A 19,660-nucleotide genomic window follows, 5' to 3' on the forward strand; every position below is an offset into this window, starting at 1 on the left:
GGCAGCTGTGGGCTGTGACCCACTAGTGACTTATTAAACCAATTTAATGGGTCATGGCTAACATTTATAGAATGAAAACAAAAAATAGGATAAAATATCAGGGTGCATCATATGTGATATGAGTAATTATTGCTGTATATTCTTTATATTGCTTTATATTCTTGTAAGTTTCACAGACACACACAAACATACACACACACACACACGTGTGTGAATTGGGTCATGATGTAAAAATGAATTTCTTACTGTCGTTACAGTCAAAAGTATTTGCAAGTCTCTGTTCTAAAGAGTACGTTTTCTTGTAGGCAGGTGGATCTGGGGCTCCCAAAGCCCTGTTCTCAAGCTTGCAGCATCTAAGCACTCTAGAGCCCAGCCTCCAGCATCAAGGATGTCCAGAGCTTTCATAAAAGGAGGCTGTGCCAATTGTTTTTAGAGAAAAGACCAAGAGCCTGCGAGTCAGAATGGGCTCTGATCCTTTGCTGTGTGACCTCAGCAAGCCTCTCCTCTTCCTTGATCTCAGACAAGGAACCTGACGAATGCTGGCACTGGGGAAACTCCAGGGTCCCTTGCAGATTCTGTGACTCCAAGGGTTAATTCTCGGAATGCTCTGATTTCCTGTCCCAAACCCACCCCCAGCACTTTGACTATGTATATTCAAGTCCCGACATTTAGATTAATCACAATTCTTGGTTTTGATACCTACCATCTTTTATCCATTTCATTTAATTAATTTATTTAATAATATAAAAGAACACCAGTAAATGCACCGCCCAATCCAGGAACTAGAATATCACCACTAACACATCTCCCACCCGCCCTCAGAACCAACCACTCTCTGAACTTTGTGGTTAGCATTTCCTTGCTTTCTGCTGTTGTTGTTTTATCACGTTTGTGATAATTGTGCTTGCTTTTGAACTTTTATTTTTAGAAATGACCTCACGTTATGTGGTCTTCCGGAACCCACTTTCCTTGACTTAGCATTACAAGATTCATGCATGTTGTTGTGTGTAGCTGTGGTTCATTTATTTTCATAGCAATAAAATGTTCCATTGTCTGAATGTGCCACAGCTTACTTACGTGTTCTGCCATGCGACATTTGGGTTGTCACCAGGTTTTGGGCATTTTGAACAATGTTAGAATGAATATTCTTATAAGTAGCTCCTGTTGCACATTTACAAGAGTGTCTCTTACATCTGGGAGGGAAATTGCTGGGTGATACAGCATGCAAATGTTCGATTTTACAAAATATTGCCAATTTTTTCCCCTAAAGTGTCTGTTCCTGTTTACACTCCCACCACGGTTCCGTGAGAGTTCCTGTTATCCACCTTCAACACTAGTAGTCAGTGTTGGTCTTTATTCCGTTAGAAACCAGACAATGGCTATGGACGTGCAATTGGCTGAGCACCCACTGACGAGGTAAGGCCCCAAATGCCCACCCTGCGACCAAGGGGGTGAGGGGCAGAGTGGAAGACAGAGGTGGCCTTGGGGGAAACCAACAGACTGGTGGTTCAAGAGAGGCAGTTCTTTGTGTCCCTCCACTGCCAGTCAGCCTGGCCTCCAGTGGGTCCTCAGGCCCAAGTTAGCCCAGGTTACAGGTGAGGCCCCTCCCTGGGTAGGGAGCAGACGCAAGCAGGGGCCAGAGCACTGAGCACAGGAATTCCGCGGGTTTTCAGGAGGTGACTTCCTCTGTTGGTGGGGGTAGAGGAGGCCAGCTAGCTGCAACCTTCGGAGAAGGTTTACTTTATTTCTTTAAGTCCCAGATCTCTTCCAGGTGAACCGAGAATGGAACAGACTCAGGGGCTGGGTGAGCGAAGTCCTCACAGGGTCCCGAGGCAGCACGCCTTGCTTAGCATTTCCAGAGTCCATCAGTACTCCTCCAGAAGGACTCCCTTCAGCCAGGGCCACCGGGAGAAGGGAGTACAGACAGCGACCAGGCAGGTGGTCCCAGCAGGTCCCAGCAGGTGGGGAGTGGCCTCAACCTCTTCTAGGCAGAGGCACACTCCTCAGGAGGGGGAGGGTGCAGGATGAGGATGGAAAACCTGAGAACCTTGTCTCCAGTGGAGCAGAGTGGGGAGGCTGTAGCTTCCCTGCAGCGTCACAGCCCTGCCAGCTGCTCCATTAGCTGCCCCATTAGCTCTGCATCTCCTGGGAGGGACCCCATGGGAAAGGGGATGCTGGCCTGGTCTGGCTGATGCTCCAGCTTTGGCCCCTGGACAAGGAGTCTGGGCCAAGACTGCGCGTGAGGGCGTGGGGGGAGGGTGACAGCCTATAGCTGTCTTCTCCTGGGCTGTCAACAGTTTGGCTTGGGGAGAGGCCCCTGCTGGGGTCAGCCCCCTGGCCCTAGGAGGTGTATATAAGGTGCCTTTGCTCCATTCCAGGTGTTTGGATGAGGAGGTGGGTCTGTGGCTTCTCTTTGTTGTTTTAGATATGGTCTCTGGGAGAAAACTGGGGTCCTGGGACAGTCCATCTGAGTTCCTGCAAATGAATCCCAGCTCCCAGCTAAGGCATCTTAGGAAAACAGGGGGACTGGATTGCACCGGCTGTGAGAGGATCCTGGGGAGGCCCCGCTTTGGGGGTCAGGAGGGTGGTGGTGAAATCCAGGAAGCCAGACTTTAGGGTGCCTCAGGAATGGACTCTGTCATAAGCACTGAGCGGTGACTCAGGTGGGCACCACTGCCAGGGGAGGCTGCCTTAGTGTCTCCTTAAACCCTCTCCTAGTCCAAAGGCAGAGCTGAAACCTGAGAAGTCAGAGCAGAGGCCACAGAGCCACGAGGAGGACGGGCCACAGAAGGAGCTGGTGATCCCAGGCATCGTGGATTTTGAGCTGATCCGAGAGGCGCTGAGGACCCCCAAGGCCCAGAGCCCTGGCGCCTACCGCTTTGGCCGCCTCAGCCACCACTCCTTCTTCTCCAGGCACCACCCCCACCCCCAGCGTGTGACCCACATCCCAGGTAGGGGCCGGTCAGCCAGGGCCTGGCTGGGCGGCGGCAGAGGGGCATCACTGATGGGCCTTGAGAACTGGGGAGGACGTATCGGCTTCAGTCCCTGTTTCCAGGCTGGGGCCCAGAGAACATGGAGGCCTGGCCAGGGTCCCAGAGCTGCCAAGTGCCCACGCCAGGACTCGGATTGGGGGTAGGAGAGAAGCACAGGACCAAGGGCCAACGGTGGGTCCCCTACAGCAGTGGTCCCCAACCTTTTTGGCACCGGGAACTGGTTTCATGGAAGACAATTTTTCCATGGATGGGGCGGGTGGTGGGGTTGTGTGTGGAGGGGGAGCTTTGCTCTCGCTGACTAACCACCTCCTGCGCCCCTCCCTGTTTCCTAAGTTTCATGGAAGACAGCTTCTTCATGGATGTGGCGTGGGAGTCAGATTGGCGGAGCTCTGTGACCTGGTCCCTAACAGGCCACGGACTGGTGGGTTGGGGACTACAGCCCTACAGGATTCCCTCACCACTGGGTTCTCCCAGTTTACAAACCAGAGAAGGGGATGCATGTTCTGCCCAGACCTGTGCTCTGTCCTCTAACTGAGGCCATTCCACCCACTCAACCATCCATGCATCAAACATTTAGTGAGTGTAAACTATGAGTCAGGCATTCTTTAGGCCCTGGGGATATGACACTGAACAAGACAGACTCAGTGGCCGCCCTCCTGGAGCTGACCTCTAGTAGGGAGGGATGGGGGTGGACAAGGTGCCACGTGCCCAGGCTGCAGAGGGGAGACCGCTGTGTTTAAAGGTGGTCATGGAAGACTGGCCAATAACATGACATCTGGACAAAGAACTACAGGAAGAGAGTGTGGGAACTGTGCGTAGCAGGGGGAAGTCCATCTCAGGCTGACGGATCAGCAGATGCAAAGACCCAGGGGCAAGAGTGCCCTGGCTCTGCTGGAGGAACAGCAAGGACACCAGAGCCAGCCAGGCTGGAGCAGAGTAGGAGGGGGCGAAAGCAGAAGGCGTCAGGGAGGCAGCGGGCCCAGATCAGGCAGGCTGTGCAGGCCACTGTTGTCACCATTGGGCCTCCTCACTGAGTTGAATAGAGCCATTGGAAGGTTGAGAGCAGAGAAGTGGCAGAAGTGAGATATTTTAACAAGGTCACCCTGCCTCTGTCTTGGGCGCGGCTCAGACCAGGGGAACAGCAGCAGAAGACTCATTGGCCCTGTTCTAGACATGTGTAGAAGGTAAAGCCAACAGGATGTGATTAAGGAGGAATGTGAGAGGAAGAGGAGCCAAGGCTGACACCAGGGCTCTCGGCCGGCGCTGCTGGAAAACCAGAGTGCAATGGTGACGACAAAAAAGCCCACAGAGGGCCCCGCGCAGGGCGAGGGAGGTGTTGGGGTTTTGGTCTTGAGCGTGGGAGAGGTGAAGTGTGAGATGCCTTTTAGACTTCCAGGTGGAGGTCGGCTCTGGGGTTCAGAGCAGAGATACCAACGTGAGAGCCATTCGAGGACAGCTGCTATCTTAAGTGGGCTGTCTGGGTGGGATCATTCGGGAGTCCCTGAGGATACAGGAGAAAATCTGGGGTCTGACCCCCAGGGTTAAGGGGTTGAGAGGAGGAGAAGAAATCGCAGAGGAGATGAGAGGCAGTGAGCAAGGAGAAACCCGGGGAGTGAGGGGTCCTGGCACCAGTGTTTCAGGGAGGATAGAGAAACCGTGTCCTAACAGGGCTGGTCCTCGAGGCCTAACTGTCGACAATGATGTAGCAATCTCCCAGGGTCAGGCCAGAGGGTCCTCACATGTCAGCTGCCCTACCCCCACCAGGCTGCCCCGCACATAGCCTTGCACAGGCCACAGAGCCGACGTTTTCTCCAGACGGTCTGGTTCCGCCTCTGTCCCTGTGACTTGGGCCCAGGCCTCTCCCATCACTGACAGTGACTTAACTTCCTCATCTGTAAGCTGCCTAGCCCTGTGTGTTCACACCTGGAATTTGTTGCCCGGTCATAGGAAATCAAAAGCTGCTTAGGACCAGGGTCCCAGCAAGCCTGGGTTCTTGTCCCGTCTCTGCCCAACTCGCTGTGTGACGCTGAGCAGGTCCCTTCCCCCTTCCATTCTAAGCACCCCCGTAAGTAAGGTGGTTACTGGTCTAGGCGGTCACAGGGGCCCTCGCAGCCCTGACAATCTTTGTCCTCGTGGTTGTCAGAAGTGGAACCAGAGCTCTCCCTACCCACCAGACTCTTTCTGGCCTCCTGGCACTCTTGGCCAGCCAGGCCTCTCTTCCCACATCTTCCAACCCTTCGCAGATTTCACCGGGAAGCCTGTCTGTGTCGTCAGGGACGAGTTCTCTCTGGGTCCCTTGCCTCAGTCCACACTCTTACCCAGCTGTCTGATGGGCATGCCCACCATCTCTGTCCCCCTCGGAGACCCACAGTCCAACCGGAACCCCCAGCTTTCTTCTGGTGGGTACTAGGGCCACGCCCTCTCTCCCCTGGGGCTCACACCTCTCCCCACGGCTGCCCCCTTGGGCGGGTGCCTGAGAAGCAAAGGGCCATTGCTTTGGGGTGGATGGAGACCGTGGGAGGAGCCTCACTTTCTCCCTCTTTCCTCGGGCAGCGTCATCTCTGCATTACCCCCACCCCCAGATCCTGGCTCTCAGAAACGCACCCTGCTTGGATTTGAGGGCCTTGAGGAGTAAGAACAAGCAGAGGACAAGCAGATTCTGTGGCTGCAGTCGCGTGACTTGCAGCGATAGGCAGGAGTGCTATTTGAGATACTTAGCAGCGTGTGTCTCAGGCACCAGCCAATCAGAACACTCAGCTGTGGAGCTGGGGAAGTGTCCCAGGGGCCTCTGCTCCGCCAAGTCTTACCCCTTCTGTTACTGGGGTGCGGGAGAGTCAGGTTGCTGGGGGAAGGGGGCACCCTGGGGGAGGGGCCAGTGATATTCCAGTGCAGGGCAGAGAGGTGCAGGGCAGAGAGGTGCAGGGCAGAGAGGTGCAGGGCAGAGAGGTGCAGGGCAGAGAGGTGCAGCACTCTTGCCAACCTCTCCCGGGAGCAGTTCAGCATCTTAATAACGGGCCTAGCCATGTCCTCTGAACCTCAGGCCTGGCTTCAGGGACCCAAAGAGGCAAAGCTAAATTAAACCACATGCATCTTGGCACAGGCAGCCAAATGCTCTCCAGCATCTCCTGGTAATGCCACAGGCTGTGACATTGGCATTTGTCCCCCTAGAAAGGAGGCAGCCCTCACCCATGGTGTGACTTCTGACCCTTCTGCCTCAAGGGCACCACCCTTTTCCCTTAAGATGGGGCAGGAAGGGGCACTGACTCTCCCACCCACTCCCAGTGCCACAGGGAGGGGGGCGGGCCCCAGATATCAGTAGGCAGGATCTTGTCCCCTCCTCCCAGAGACCTGGAAGAGGGAGCTGAAGGAGCTGGCTTCCCGGGTGGCCTTCTTCACCAAGGAGAGCGAGCAGCAGAAGAACAAAGAGGTGGGTGCGGAACACAGGAGCTGGTCTGGGAAGAGAAGAGATGGATCCACCCGCCTGTACCAAGATCCCTCCCAGGTGGGTTCAACCTAACAGTGGCGGGGAGGGGGCCAGTGACTACAGACCCCAGCGGGGAGAGCCACAGTGAGGGGGGAGCACACCTGGGTGGAGACATCCAGGCAGGGTTTGCAGGAGACGTGGCATTCGGGGGCCTCCAATATCTAAGTGGGCTACTCATGCGTGGACTGGGTGTGCATTCCAGGTAGTGGCACCGCTCAGCAGCTCAGCAGCTGGCGAGCACGGGCCATCTCTAGAGACCAGGTGCACATGGCAGAGTGGGGAAGGGGAGGCTGACTGCGTGTGGGGTGGAGGAGCCTGCTATGAATTTCCAAATTTGAGTGGAGAATCAGTGAAGGTTTTCAAACAGGATGGGGTGACCCCATGGGTGCTGTTTGGTGATAAAGCAGTCGAGACAACTGGGAGGCAGCTCGAAGGTGGTTGGAATTGGTCTGAGGACAGCCTGGCCCTTTGCAGCTGAGTCTGGTCCTGCCACATGTCTTGGCCCCCACCGAGTGGAGAGGCAGAGGGCTGACTCCTCACTCCTGCTCGCTGCTCACTCACTGTAGCACCCGGGGCATCTCAGCCAAGCTATTTGGGCCTCAGTTTTCTGTTATCTTTAAAATGGGGAGAAGAATACTGCCAGTCTTTACTGGCATTACAAGGGCAGGAGGCCCCAGGGCTTGTGCCCAGAGGCCTGGCTTCCCAGGGCAGAGAAAGGATGCCAAGCTGCAGGGGTGGGTCTGGGGGCGGTTGAGCTAGGAATCAAGGTAGCGATGCCCACTGCCCACTGCCCAGCTGGGGCAGGGGCAGCACGGAGGACCTGCCTGGGAAGAAGGACGGTGACTGCCAGGGGGTACCCAGCACTCAGCCCTCCATTGCTGAGTTCCGGGAGGAAGAGCTTTTGCTAGTTTAAACAGAACAGCTGACAGTGGAAGCACCAGGGTGCCCAAGGAGAGGTCCAGGACAGAGTGGGGGTGGCCTGGCTGAGATCCTGGGTCCCTGGCAATGCTGTGATGCTGGGATTTGGGGGTACCCTGGAGGTGTGACCCAGACTCTTTGTCTCTTCCCCTCTACCTTCTCCCTCCCCCGTCACTGGCTGCCTGGGGACTCCGGCCACGTTTGCCCCAGCAGAAGGAGGAGCCTCCGAGGGAGCAGGGGGCCAAGTACTCAGCCGAGACTGGTAGGCTCATCCCCTCTTCCACCCGAGCTGTTGGTCGCCGCAGCTCCCACCAGGGCCAGCGGAGCCAGCCTTCCAGCAGAGACGGAGGAGTCCAGGCCATCCTGCAGGATCAGGAGCTGCTGGTGAGGCCCCGGCCTGCAAGCAGAGACTGTGGCAGTTTCTGCTCCCAGGCTCCCGGCTCTTCCAGCCTGGACCCTCACAGGCTGCTTGAGGGTATGGCCTCTCCCCAGCCACTGGCACCAAACACCGTAAGACGGAAATCCCAGTCTTGGGAGTTGGCAGCCTGGGCTGAACACCTGCTGCCTCTAGGTTTCTGGGTGAGCCTCTCTCTGGGCCTTGGTTCCATGGTCGACCCAAATTGGGAGCATGAACACAGTGCCATGGAAGGTCCGCTCCAGCTGTGGCTTTTGATGAGGGAAGGAAGGGAGCTGCAATGGTGGGTTGAGAAGCATGGAGAAGGAGGGCTTGCCCTGTGTGCTCTCAAACCACACCCCGGCAGGCTGCGCCCCACAGCCCACAAGGCGAGGCCCAGCCTGGTCTCCACACTCTGAGAGGGGCCTGTCTGTGCTTCCGTGAGCACAGAGTCCACCTCTTCCATGTTCAAGTTTCCCCATCGAGGCCTGAGATGAGTCCATGCCTTGCTCCAATGGGTTAAGGCATTGGAGGTCCCTGTTAAAACGCACACTAAAGGTCATACGTAGTGCCAGCATCCTGCCACCTCCCTCGTGACCAGCACTTTCAGACAGGTAGTCCCTTTGGAGCCTCGCAACAGTGCATCACAGTGGATAGAGCAGACAGGGCCCGGCACCCCCATGCCACAGATGGGGAGGCTGAGGCCCTGCCAGGTGATATCCATGGCCCAGGTTCCCTAGAGAAGCAGCAGCAGAGCCAGGACTAAGGTGCTTTCTCCACCATAGGGCGGCCTCACCTTGCCTGGAATTAGGTTCTCGGGTCCTGTGGGGAGGGGGCACAGGGCAGGTAAGTTGGATGCGGAGAACGGTGAAGGGTCCAGGGGCAGATCAGGGCGGGTCACTGCAGTGGGTGGGTACCTGGGGGTCAGGGTGGGCCCCCAAGCAGGCACAGTCCTGGGGAGAGGCCCCGGCCCAGTTTCCACTCTGCCGAGGACAAGGCAGACCTGCTGGGGACTGACAGGCCCCTCCAGGTCCTGAGAAGACTGACCGCCAAGTGCTGAGGGGAGCCCACTTTCCTAGGACTCCGGGGACTCTACCTCCCACCTCAAGCCCCAACTCCAGCCAGCCATAGCCGCAGCCGCCATCGACTTGCTGGCCTAGGGGGCCCCCATTACCCATCTGAGTCAGAGTTGGATCTTTTCCTGATGCTACTGGAGTGGAGAATGCAGGGGAAAATGAGCCCTGAAGTACCAGAGATGTCACAGCCTGAGAATGCAGCTAGGAGCCGAGTGTACCCGCTGCTCAGCAGGAAGAAGCCCCGAGCTGAGCAGCTGGCAGGACCAGCCAGCACTCACCCTCAGGCGCCCCCCTGGGACTCCCCCACCTCCTTGCTAATGTCTCCAGACTCCGGGAGCTTCAGGGTGGGGATTTCTGTGGGGTTCCCGAAATCCGTACACCAAGGACCAGGGCCTGTGGGACTCGGTGGGTCTCCAAGGAGCTGACTGTCCAGCCCTGACTTTGCCTTCCCAGGGAGGGGCCCTGGGATCCAGCCAGCCCAAGCAGGCTCTGGGGATAAGGGGTCCACGTGTCTGTTTTCTGAGGCTTCATTCTGCCACAAACTCCCTGCTGGGTGTCCTCCTCTCTCAAGGCCTTGAATCTCCACTTGTCCAGCAGGGAGGTTAAGAATATTCCTCCAGGACTGTTGTGAGACAAAGTCCAATGCAGAGGGGAGGCAGGGACTGCCACGGGGACAAGTTTGGCCAAGCTTGTGGCTCTGGGAACCCACTTTGCAGGGAGGGGCCCCTTGGTGTCCTCTGAACCCATGTTTGCTTGTGCTCCTGGCTGGAACATGCCATCTTCCTGCCCACAGATCCTGGAGCTCCTCTGCCAGATCCTGCAGACAGACTCGCTGAGCGCCATCCAGTTCTGGCTGCTCTACGCTCCCCCCAGGGGTGAGGACACAGCCCCATGACCTCCTCTCTGCATGGAGGCTGCCAAAGTCCTCCCCTTGCTCTCTGGTTCTGCAGGATTCAGGTGTCACTCAGCTCCCACCCAGGGCCTTCCACAGGGTCTCTCCTCTGTTTTGGAGCCCCGAACTAACCCTTCCCAGCCGGACAGTGTCACTGTTTCCTCCTCCCCCTTTCCTCATCAGAATTTCTGAGGTCCTGCTCCATGCAGGGGACTCCTCCTCCACGCTGACCCCGGGTCTAGGCACCTGGGAGGGAGCAGTCCAAAGACTGCTCAGCAGACATGGCCCCTCACACACTACTGGGAAACACACACACACAGGTGCAAAGTACACGAGAACGCACACATGAGCACACATGAGCACATGAACACACATGTAGATGCACGCTGGCACCGTGTGTGGAGTGTGCACCCAAGTGGGGGGGTGAGGAGTGATGAGAACCAGGAAGCTAATTGGAGAGGACTTCCTGGACGGGAGAGTAAAGGAGGAGGAGGAGGAACTCGGTCCCCAATAGACTTCCCAGAGGGGCTGCGGGTGTGGCGGGCAGGACAGCCAGGTGGGGCCAAGAACAAGGCACATGCACGCTGTGTGGCGGGAAGAAGATGTGGGAGGGCCGGGTGCTCTGTGCACACAGGGGCCAGGAGAGGAGTAGGGACCGGCCTCGCCTGCAGGGACCTGTGGGCAGAGTGTGGGATAGTGAGAGAAAGCTGCCCTCGACCAGGGTTAGGCAAGAGCTGGAGGGGCTGTTCCATCCAGGACAGGAAGCGGGCTAGGGGCTGAGGACTCTGCCCCCCGGGATGTGCTTGCAGAGAAGGACCTTGCCCTGGGACTCCTGCAGACAGCAGTGGCTCAGTTACTGCCCCAGCCCCTGACCTCCCTTCCTGCAGAACGACTCCTGAACCAGCTCGAAGAAGTTCAGGAGTCTCCACAGGAAAACCAGCAGCTGCCCTACAGGTGGGCTCCGCACCCCTCACTTGCCCCTCGGGAACCGCTCCCTTGCGTTCAGCCATCTGTCCTCCCAGGTGGGGCCAATGGGGCCCGAGGAGGGAGCCTGGCGCTGGCCAGAGGCTGGGCTGACTGGGCCAGTCCTAGAGGAAGAGACCCAGCCCCTCACTCGGGCCCCCCTCCCCAGTTCTGCCCATGCTGCTCGAAGGCCCAGGCAGCCAGACCAGCCCCTCACCCGCTGCCGGCTGTGGGGGTGCCTGAGGGGGTTGCTGGTGTCAGTTGTAACCAGGCAGGGCTGGGTGAGCCGCATCTAGCCCTCCCGAAGCCCTTGGTCTGTGGGAAGACACAGGCAGCCTTAAGTACCTTTGCACCAGTACTGGGTGCCCTGGGTGGCCCCAAGGCCTCACAAGCCAGTGGAACCTGAATGTCGGCAAGGTAACCAGCGATACCGAGTGCCCATATGTTTGCCTGACAATGCTGCATATTTTACATATTTCCAGTCCTTACAACCCACACCATTTTACACATGAGAAAACAGGCTCAGGAACAACTGAGTGACCTTCCCCAGCGAGGGGCTGGGGGAGGGCCGGTGCAGTGGCCATCCCCATACGGCTTCAGGGACAGGAGGCTCTTGGTTCCCAATGGCCGCAGCAGGCAGTGGAGACACTTTGTCTGGGTCCTGCCTGGGGTGATGCAGGAAGGCCACCTGGGTGCCAGCCACGGACAGACCCTTTCTGGTTCTCCAGGAGGGGCGACTCTTTTCTCTCCCTGGAGCAGGCGGCTGGCTGCACCTGCACAGCTTCCTCACCTCCCTGCCCACCCTGCCGTCTGGGGGGTAGGTTTCCAGAATGACCTTCCCAGCCTCCCCTTTGTATTTGGTTGTAGTCAATCCCCAACGAAGATGAGAACACCGCCTCTAGCAAAAAGCGAAAAGCCAGGTAGGACTCCACGCACGGGGTGGTTCTCAGGGCCCACCGAGGCCCACTTTGGCTGGATGTCTCAGGGTATTCAAGGCAACTTGGAGTTGGGTCCCTGCCCAAAGAAGCTGCTCATCTCCCTCATTCATTCATTCAACAAATATTTATTGAGCACTTAAAATTTGCTGGGCTCTGGGGGTCACTGGGGAAGAATTCAGACAAGTTCCTGCGGTCATGGTCACGGAGCTTACGTCCTAGTGAGGAGAGCAGACAACAGATAAAAGCACCCAAGGGGCGTGGGTGCCGCAAAGCAAACAAGGCAGGGCGGTGTGGCAGGTGGAGACAAGGACTGGCAGCCCTGGACAGGTCTAGGAAGAGCCCACAAGCAGCACTCCCCTCGCCTGGCGTGGTGGAGGAAGGGCAAGTGGGCCGGGGTGGCCAAGGCCTTCTGGGTGGGGACAGTGGTGAGAGATGCGATGAGGTGGGAGGAAGGGGCCGGCCTGTGGGAAAGGCCAGGTATGTGGCTCTCGCAGAGACCGTGGGTGCACGGGAGGGTTGCAAGCAGGGCGGGTGTGCCCCTCCGGCTGCTGTGTGGAGCATGGACTGCACACAGAAGGTAGGGGTGGCGGGACACCAGGGAGGGGCCACAGTCATCCTAGTGCCTTAGACCAGAGCTGGGTGAGGGGGCAGCAGGCTGGAGGGGAGAGAAGAGGAAATACATCCTCCATGTACCTCATTCTCCCCCATCAGACTGTCGAGGGTCCTGAGCGCCCAGCAGTGTCTGACATAGAGCAGACACTTCACTGATATCTGTTACCTGGATGTTGAAAGGAGGGTGGGTGGTGATGAGGCTCAGAGAAGGGAACCTGCTCGTCCCAGGTCCCCAGCAGAGCCGAGAGCAGAAGCTGGGCTTGACTCGGGCTCCCCCACGCGCTCACACCTCCACCCAGGCCTGCTGGGGCTCCCAGGCAGCTCCGGGTTAGGGGCCTGGCCCAGCCCTTCCTCATCCTCCCCTGCCTGCTGTCTCTCCCCTTGCCCCAGAGTACATTGGGAAAGCACAAGTCCTCCAGGTGCATTCGAGCCAGAACACGGAGGAGAAAACGACGAAGCCGATGGAGGAGAGCTGAGCCCCTAAAACTTTGCCTGCCTCACTCAAGCGCAGCCCCAAGTTCAGGGGTGTTTGTGTCCCTCCCACCTCCACAGCAGCACCTAATTTCCTGCTGCAGAGTCTACTAAATAAAACCCTGTCTTCCCTTTGAGAGGGCAGTTCCCCTCTCCCAGCAGTAACAGGTCTGTGTTTGGGGTCATTTATTCCAGACGAGAGGATTGCACTGAACCGTCTCCACCCCCACGGAAAAAGCCCAGGTGCTACCGGCCACCTGGGGCTTACCTGCTGCTTTTATGTTCTAGAGAAATGAGGGGTAGGTGGTAGTTGGGGTGGCCTGAGAAAGGGGTTCTGCCCCTCCAGGAGCCAAGACACACAGGGCTCTGGGTAGGTTAGAGCAGAGGTCAGGGAGCCCACAGGCCTCCTTAGCACGGTCGCTGTCCCTGATGATTGAGTTCCTCCCCGTGCTGGCCACTGACGCAGCACCTTAGGTAAAAGCTGAGGGTGAGCACCATGGGAATTGTTCCGCACGCTTTATATGTGGCACTATATTTGATTCTCCCCAAAGCAGTAGAATATTGTAGATGAATCAATTGACACTCAGGTGAAACAACTTGTCCAAAGTCACACAGTGAGTGAGTGGCACGGCTGGGATCCAAACCCAAGATGTCTGGCTCTGGAATCCCTGCCCTTACCCGCGGCTCCCTACCGCCTTACAAACAGCTGCCTTCGCCAAAAGCTGTGGTTACAGTTCTGAAAAGCATTAAGGGTTAGCAACATGGCAGTTGGCAAAATCGAGGAAGAAAGGGACATTATATAAATGTGACCCAGATGGCAGTCAGGGAGTCTCTATCCTTTAAGATCTGGAGACAATGACTCAACCCTCTGGAAAGTCCAATGTTTTCCTTGAGATTTCTGAAAATTCCCTGGAAAATTGGGGTGGGGAACAGGCATTGCAGATTTACAATGTCATGGTCCCTTGTGGCCCTGAGCTCCTATTTCACTGCCCTAGTTCACGGGCTAAGTGGCTTTAGTTCCATGGACTATGGCTCCATTCTGCACTTGCAACACTGCCCCACCTCACATCCCTTCGGGTGGATTCAGTTAGTTCCCTGGGGTTTCCCGAATACCCCACTCACACCAACCCATGCAGCAGGCTTCAGTCGGGGTCAGTGGATGATGGATGGGGATTTGCTGTGACTCTGGCAAACAGCTTCACGTTCAATATTAAACCACCTGTTCTGAAAGCCTTTGGTCACTCTTCCCTTGAGGATGTCTCCCAGTGGCAGCCAACACCCGGCAGAGTCTCTAGGCTCTGCTGTCTCACGTGCTCCAATCCTCCTGGGCATCAGGATGTCCTCTCCTGGGTGTCAGTATGCCACGGCCACTTCCTGGACACTCCTAAGTTTTCTCTGGCTCCAGGCCATGGAAGTTCTCTGCTCCCTTTCCCCTGAGCCTCTCCCCGGAGCATGAAGACAGATTTTCCCTGCCATCTTCTCTCCATGGCTCCAGGTTCTTGCTGGGATCCAGTCTCCTTAGCCACTATGGTGGCCATTGCTTGGGGCTGCCTGGGAGCATGAAAGCTGGCACCTCCCTTGGCACAGGACTGGTTTGGGCAGGATAAGCATGTGACACAAGCTGGGTCAAGCACAGTCTGTCCTTGGGAATATTTTGTGCTGGGGGAGGCACACTGGAATTTCAGAGGATGCATCTTGATCATCACTGCTCCATGGGGACGAAGCCTTGGATTCAGTCAAACCGGATGCTCCTGACTCTCCCCCAGCCCTCCCCGTGTGTGAGGCAATAAAATTCCTTCTTCCTCCAAGAGTTGATTTTTATGAATATTTTTTTACATAAAATTTACCACCTTAACCATTGTTAAGTAACAGTTCAGTGACATTAAGTGCATTGACATCATTGTGTTACCATCACTGCCATCTGCACACAGAATTCTTTTCATCTTGCGAAACTGAAACTCAGCACCTGTTAAACAATAACTTCTTGTTCCCTCCTCCCCAGTTTCTGGCAGCCACTTTACTTTCTAACTCCATGGATTTGACTCCAGGCACCTCACATAAGTGGAATCATACAATCTTTGTCCTTTCGTGACTGGCTTATTTCACTTAGTGTAATGTCCTCAAGGTTCATCCATTTTGCAGCATGTGTCAGAACCAACTTCCTTTTTAAGGCTGAATGACAATCCATGGAATGTATAGACCACGGTTCGTTTATCCATTCATCCCTGTAATGGGTGGCCTTGTTTCCACATTTTGGCTATTGTGAATAATGCTACTATGAGAATGGCTGTACCAAGTCATTGATTTTTATGTCACATGTGATTTTTATGTCACGTGTGATCAAAAGGCTCCAGAATGACCTAAGATCATATGGCTAGTAAGTGGAGGTTCCAGAATTAGAATCCAGATTACCAGACTCCACAGTGCTCCAGCCACTGACAAGAGCCCTTGGTTTCAAATCTCAAACCATTCCCATGCCCCTATCACGAATTTTGTTGCCACTATTACCACCTGTACTATTCCTTAAAGTTTCTTTAAGTTTGCCTTTTGTTAACTTAAATATAATTTTGTCCTAAGCAATAATATTCATGGCATTGTGGTTTGATGTGTGATTTATGTAAGTTTCTCATATACATGAAAATAAATACAAATGTATTAAAATCTGAACTGTTCCTCCATGTACCGTCTATTGTACCACCAGAGCACACTGACCACAGCTCGAGAAATGCTGATCAGAACAGACTGCAAGAGTCATCCCTGGGAATCTTGGCTTAAGGACAACATGTGGGGGTCAGCTTCTCCCTGTCCCATTTGCTGGCTCAACAATGGGGCCCTCCTTACTCCACTTACATGGATAAGAATGGGCTGGAGACCTATTTTCAGCAGAGAGGAAGGTTGTCCCAAGGTCAAGGAGCCCGTGGGAAACCCCCATTTTAGCACCCACAGTAACAGGGATCTTAGGTACTACATTTTCTGGTGACTCAGACCTTATCCCAGTCCCCTGAGCCACAAAAATCAAGTCTTTCCTCTCTTCCCCTGACTAAGTTTTGCCCTTGTCAAATCTCTTTTATAAGTCTCAATCAAAACACATCCCTTTTCAAATATTTATACCTTTCATTTTTTTTCTTATCTGATTGCATTAGCTAATACTTCCAGAGAATAATGCTAAATAATAATGATAATACTGGGCATTTTAATATTATTTTAATGGAAATGCTTCTCATTTCTCATCATTAGGCACAAACTGATTTTGTTTACATATCAAATATATAAAAACTGAAGTATTCACATATTTATAAAGTTGTGTCAAGAAGAATCCTTCAATTTTCAAGTGTTTAATTCACACAATCTTAAGAGGTACATACTACCATTATGATAATTGTATTGATCAGGAGCTGGAAGGAGAAGAAACTTGTCCAAGGTCTTATTAATATAAGTAATAAGAAATAGATTCAAGATTCAAACCCCAGCAGTTTGAATGGGCAGAGCCCATCCCCTTGACCCTGCAAACCCCATAGTAACTCCATGTGGTAGACACCCTTATTAGCATAATTTTATAGACAAGAATTTAAAAGACAGTTTAAGTAATTTGTCCAAGGTCAAACAGCTTGTAAGTATATCTTTCCCATAGGTTCAGAGGGGGAGTCTAATAGCTCAGCTCTACTGCACATTGGGTTAATTTCTTCCGTGTGCCATGTGCTTTTCTGGAATCTGTCTTCTATTTTGCTGCCTTGGTTTTCTGCCACGTCAACTATACTTTCAACATGAGTATTACTCCGCTATATTTGTTACTTCTGCAGATAGACTAACTAACGGCCAACAAACATGACAAAATGGTCAACATCTCTAATCATCAGCGAAATGCAAATCAAAACCACAGTGAGATATCACTTATCTTCAGTGAGAATGACCTTTATCTATCTTCTTTTGAAAAGTTTCTGTTCACGTCCTTTGCCCACTTTTTGATATGGTGGTTTGATTTTTTTCTTGCTGATTTTCCTGAGTTCTATATAGATTCTAGTTATCAGCCCTTTATTGGATGTGTAACATGCAAATATTTTCTCGCATTCTGTAGGTTGTCTGTTTGCTCTCACAGTTTCCTTGGCTGTGCAGCTTTTTAATTTGATCAGGTGACCTCCTTTCTGTCCTTATGGTTACACCTTTTCCATAATAGCATATAAATGGAACTACCCATTTATTTTTGGGCCTGTATTCTTTCACTTAGCACAGTGCTTTTTAGATCTACCTAAGTTGATTCACACATGAATGTATGAATAGTTCGTTCCTTTTCACGGTTTACTAGTATTCCATTGTATGGCTCTGCCATAGTTGATTTATCGTTTCACTGTTTGTTACACAATTGAGTTGTTTCCAGTCTGGAGTTGTTTTGAATAAAGTTGCTATGAACATTTGCATATGGTCATTTTGGGGACAAATGTTTTTATTTTCCTTGTTGAACACATAGGGGAGGCACTGCTGGGTTGTATGGAAAGTATATGTTTAACCTGTAAAATTATAACGTTAACTTATAACATTTAACTTACAAAGAAACTGTCAAAATGAGACCCAGGAAAACCTAGGTTTCCAGTCCAAACCCAAAGGGCTAAAAACTAGGGGAGCCACTAATGTCCAGGGGAGGAAGATGGATGTCCCAGCTGAAGCAGACAGAGAAAATGTGTCCTTCCCCTGCCTTGTTGCTCTATTTGTGCTCTTGGTGGATTGGATGATACCTGCCCACACTGGGGAGGGTGAGCTTCCTTACTCAGTCTATGGATTGAAATCCTAATTTCTCACAGACACACCCAGAAATATGTTTTACCAGCTATCTGGGCATCCCTTAGCTAAGTCAGGTTGACACATAAAATTAACCATTACCACCGTGTCCGTGTGGGTGTGTTCAGATTCTCTGCTGGAATTTTGATTGGAATCACATTGAATTTATAGATCACTGGGGAGAATTGACATCTTAACACTATTGAGGCTTCTGATTCATAGACATGGTCTACTTTTAATCAGGTACTCTTAAATTTTTCTCAGCAATACTTTGTATGTTCAATGTACGGGTACTTGGTGTCCTCAATGCTATTCTAAGTGGGCATTGCTTTTTAAATTTGTGCTCTCAGACTTGGGAAGGGCCCCAAGGCTGCTCTCTTAGGTCTCCTGTTCTGCCCCAGATTTTCCCCCTGTGCATCCAGTGGGGGGCTGAGGGAAAGAGCTGGTGAGCAGGTGTAGACCCCCATTGTCTGTGGGGCTCCCAATGATTCTCAAGTGTCACACTAAGCTTTAAAAATCCATTGACATTTCAGTTGTATTTTCTCCCCTGCTCTATGGTGGCCATTCCTCCTGTGCTTCACCAAGGCTGAACAAAGGCTCTATGTGTCCTGTCTCTCCTTAAGGGGGCCTGTCACACTTCGGAATTTAGTTCACATGCTTACCTTGCAACCCTTGCTCTGATGGTCTAAACATGTATGACTTTGTAGATTACTGGGCTTTTTCTCCTTGTTAGGGTGAGAGTGATGTTCTCTTGGGCATTCTACGCTCTAAGCAGAGTGTGGGTAACCTGTGGTTAGGGGAATGACCTGGGCCTGCAGGGGTGGGAGGGTCATAGGGCACCTGGAGAAGGGGGAGGACCCCACAGGCTGAGATCTGGAGTCTGGGGGAACCCAAACCCTGACTCGAGCCCACTCTTGTGGAATAGATGACAGCTCATCTGTCTCCTGAAGCTGACTGGTTCCCTTAAGCCCCATTCCAGGAATAACCTAGTGACAAGTGTCACTCCTGGGAGGCGCCCTCCTCATTGCAATGCCTTGCATTTTCTGAACACACTCTTTTCGCCGTGTGTTCACAGGTAGGCAAGGCAAATGCATGCTTTCATTCCCATTTTTCAGATGAGCAGGTGGACCCAAAGGCTCACTAGAGATGTCTTGCCCCCATCCTGGGTTCTGAGAGAGCCTAGAGCTCAGTAAATGTTCCTTGGGGCTGGTTTTGGTGTCCTCTTCCTTGATTCAAACACTGCAGTCCTGCTTCTAGATGTCGCGCTTCTGCCTGAGATGCTGAGTGTGTGAAGGTTTCTAATGTTATACAATTTAAAATTACCAGCCCTGATCTTTGCCCCAATGATGGCAATGATCGACGGCCACTATCCAGAGCACGGTGTGAAGAGGAGTCTTTGAGGGGAGCGGGCTCAGTGGGGAGAGTGCAGTGACAGACTGGCAATGTCTGCCACGGGCACAAGACAGAGGCACATTGACATGCATTTTCCATGTGTTATCCCTGTCCCATGCAACGTACCAAGACACTGTTAGAGCTGGAGTACTGGGCTCCTAGAGGGCCCTACTCTGCCCATACTAACCCCATGGCAAGGATTGCACTGGGCCGGGGCAAGGGCCCATCCAGGGCCCATGTTCCTCCTCCTTGCAGGCCACACTCTGAGGGGCTGGGCTCATAGAATTCCCTGCCTGAATGATCCTAAGCCCACTTCTGGGGCCCATGCTAGCATCTCCCTAGGTCAGTCCCCCTAAGGTGTGACTGGGTCACCATGTGTGCCCAAGTGGTAGCTGTCTGCAAAGGGTAGCCCCCAAGAGCAGGCTGTTGCAGAAGGATGTGAATGGAGGCTAGACTGTCTGTATACAGGCATGTGAAGTCCCTGGAGGGATGAAACCAGGGGTGGAAAGAGGAGTGCACCCTGGGCTGGTGGGGGGCGGGTCCTTGTTTGTACTCTTGTCCTGGGTCCCACAGATGTTAGGAAGGGGCCTGTGACATACACATTGAAACAGTGCGGTGATGGATTAGTGATGTCTGACATGGGCAAGGGGCGAGGGGCAGGTCAGTAGTCATAAATGACACAGCATAGGTTCTTCAGCCCTCCCCGCCCAATAAGATGCATCACATTCCTTCCACCTCCTACCCAGCATCCACA

The 19,660-nt window shown here is 53.5% G+C and overlaps 1 protein-coding gene across 1 annotated transcript; it reads left to right on the top strand.

The window, feature by feature from the left end:
* Positions 1–1,375: 1,375 nt before the first annotated feature.
* Positions 1,376–12,953, top strand: TBATA (thymus, brain and testes associated). The gene is made up of 9 exons (XM_069460930.1): positions 1,376–1,416; positions 2,719–2,951; positions 5,237–5,392; positions 6,338–6,420; positions 7,606–7,779; positions 9,659–9,740; positions 10,567–10,711; positions 11,588–11,640; positions 12,661–12,953. The coding sequence occupies exons 1-9, from the start codon at positions 1,376–1,378 to the stop codon at positions 12,744–12,746; spliced, it is 1,053 nt and encodes a 350-aa protein (XP_069317031.1). The 3' UTR covers positions 12,747–12,953.
* Positions 12,954–19,660: the final 6,707 nt, after the last annotated feature.

Source organism: Eulemur rufifrons, chromosome 28 (genome assembly GCF_041146395.1).
Source record: "Eulemur rufifrons isolate Redbay chromosome 28, OSU_ERuf_1, whole genome shotgun sequence".
In the NCBI taxonomy this organism is placed as follows: domain Eukaryota; kingdom Metazoa; phylum Chordata; class Mammalia; order Primates; family Lemuridae; genus Eulemur; species Eulemur rufifrons.

Coding starts and splice junctions, on each gene's coding strand:
- TBATA (XM_069460930.1), top strand. CDS start 1,376: ATGGCTATGGACGTGCAATTGGCTGAGCACCCACTGACGAG. Junction 6,421..7,605: donor AGCAGCAGAAGAACAAAGAG/GTGGGTGCGGAA, acceptor CGTTTGCCCCAG/CAGAAGGAGGAGCCTCCGAG. Junction 11,641..12,660: donor AGCAAAAAGCGAAAAGCCAG/GTAGGACTCCAC, acceptor CCCTTGCCCCAG/AGTACATTGGGAAAGCACAA.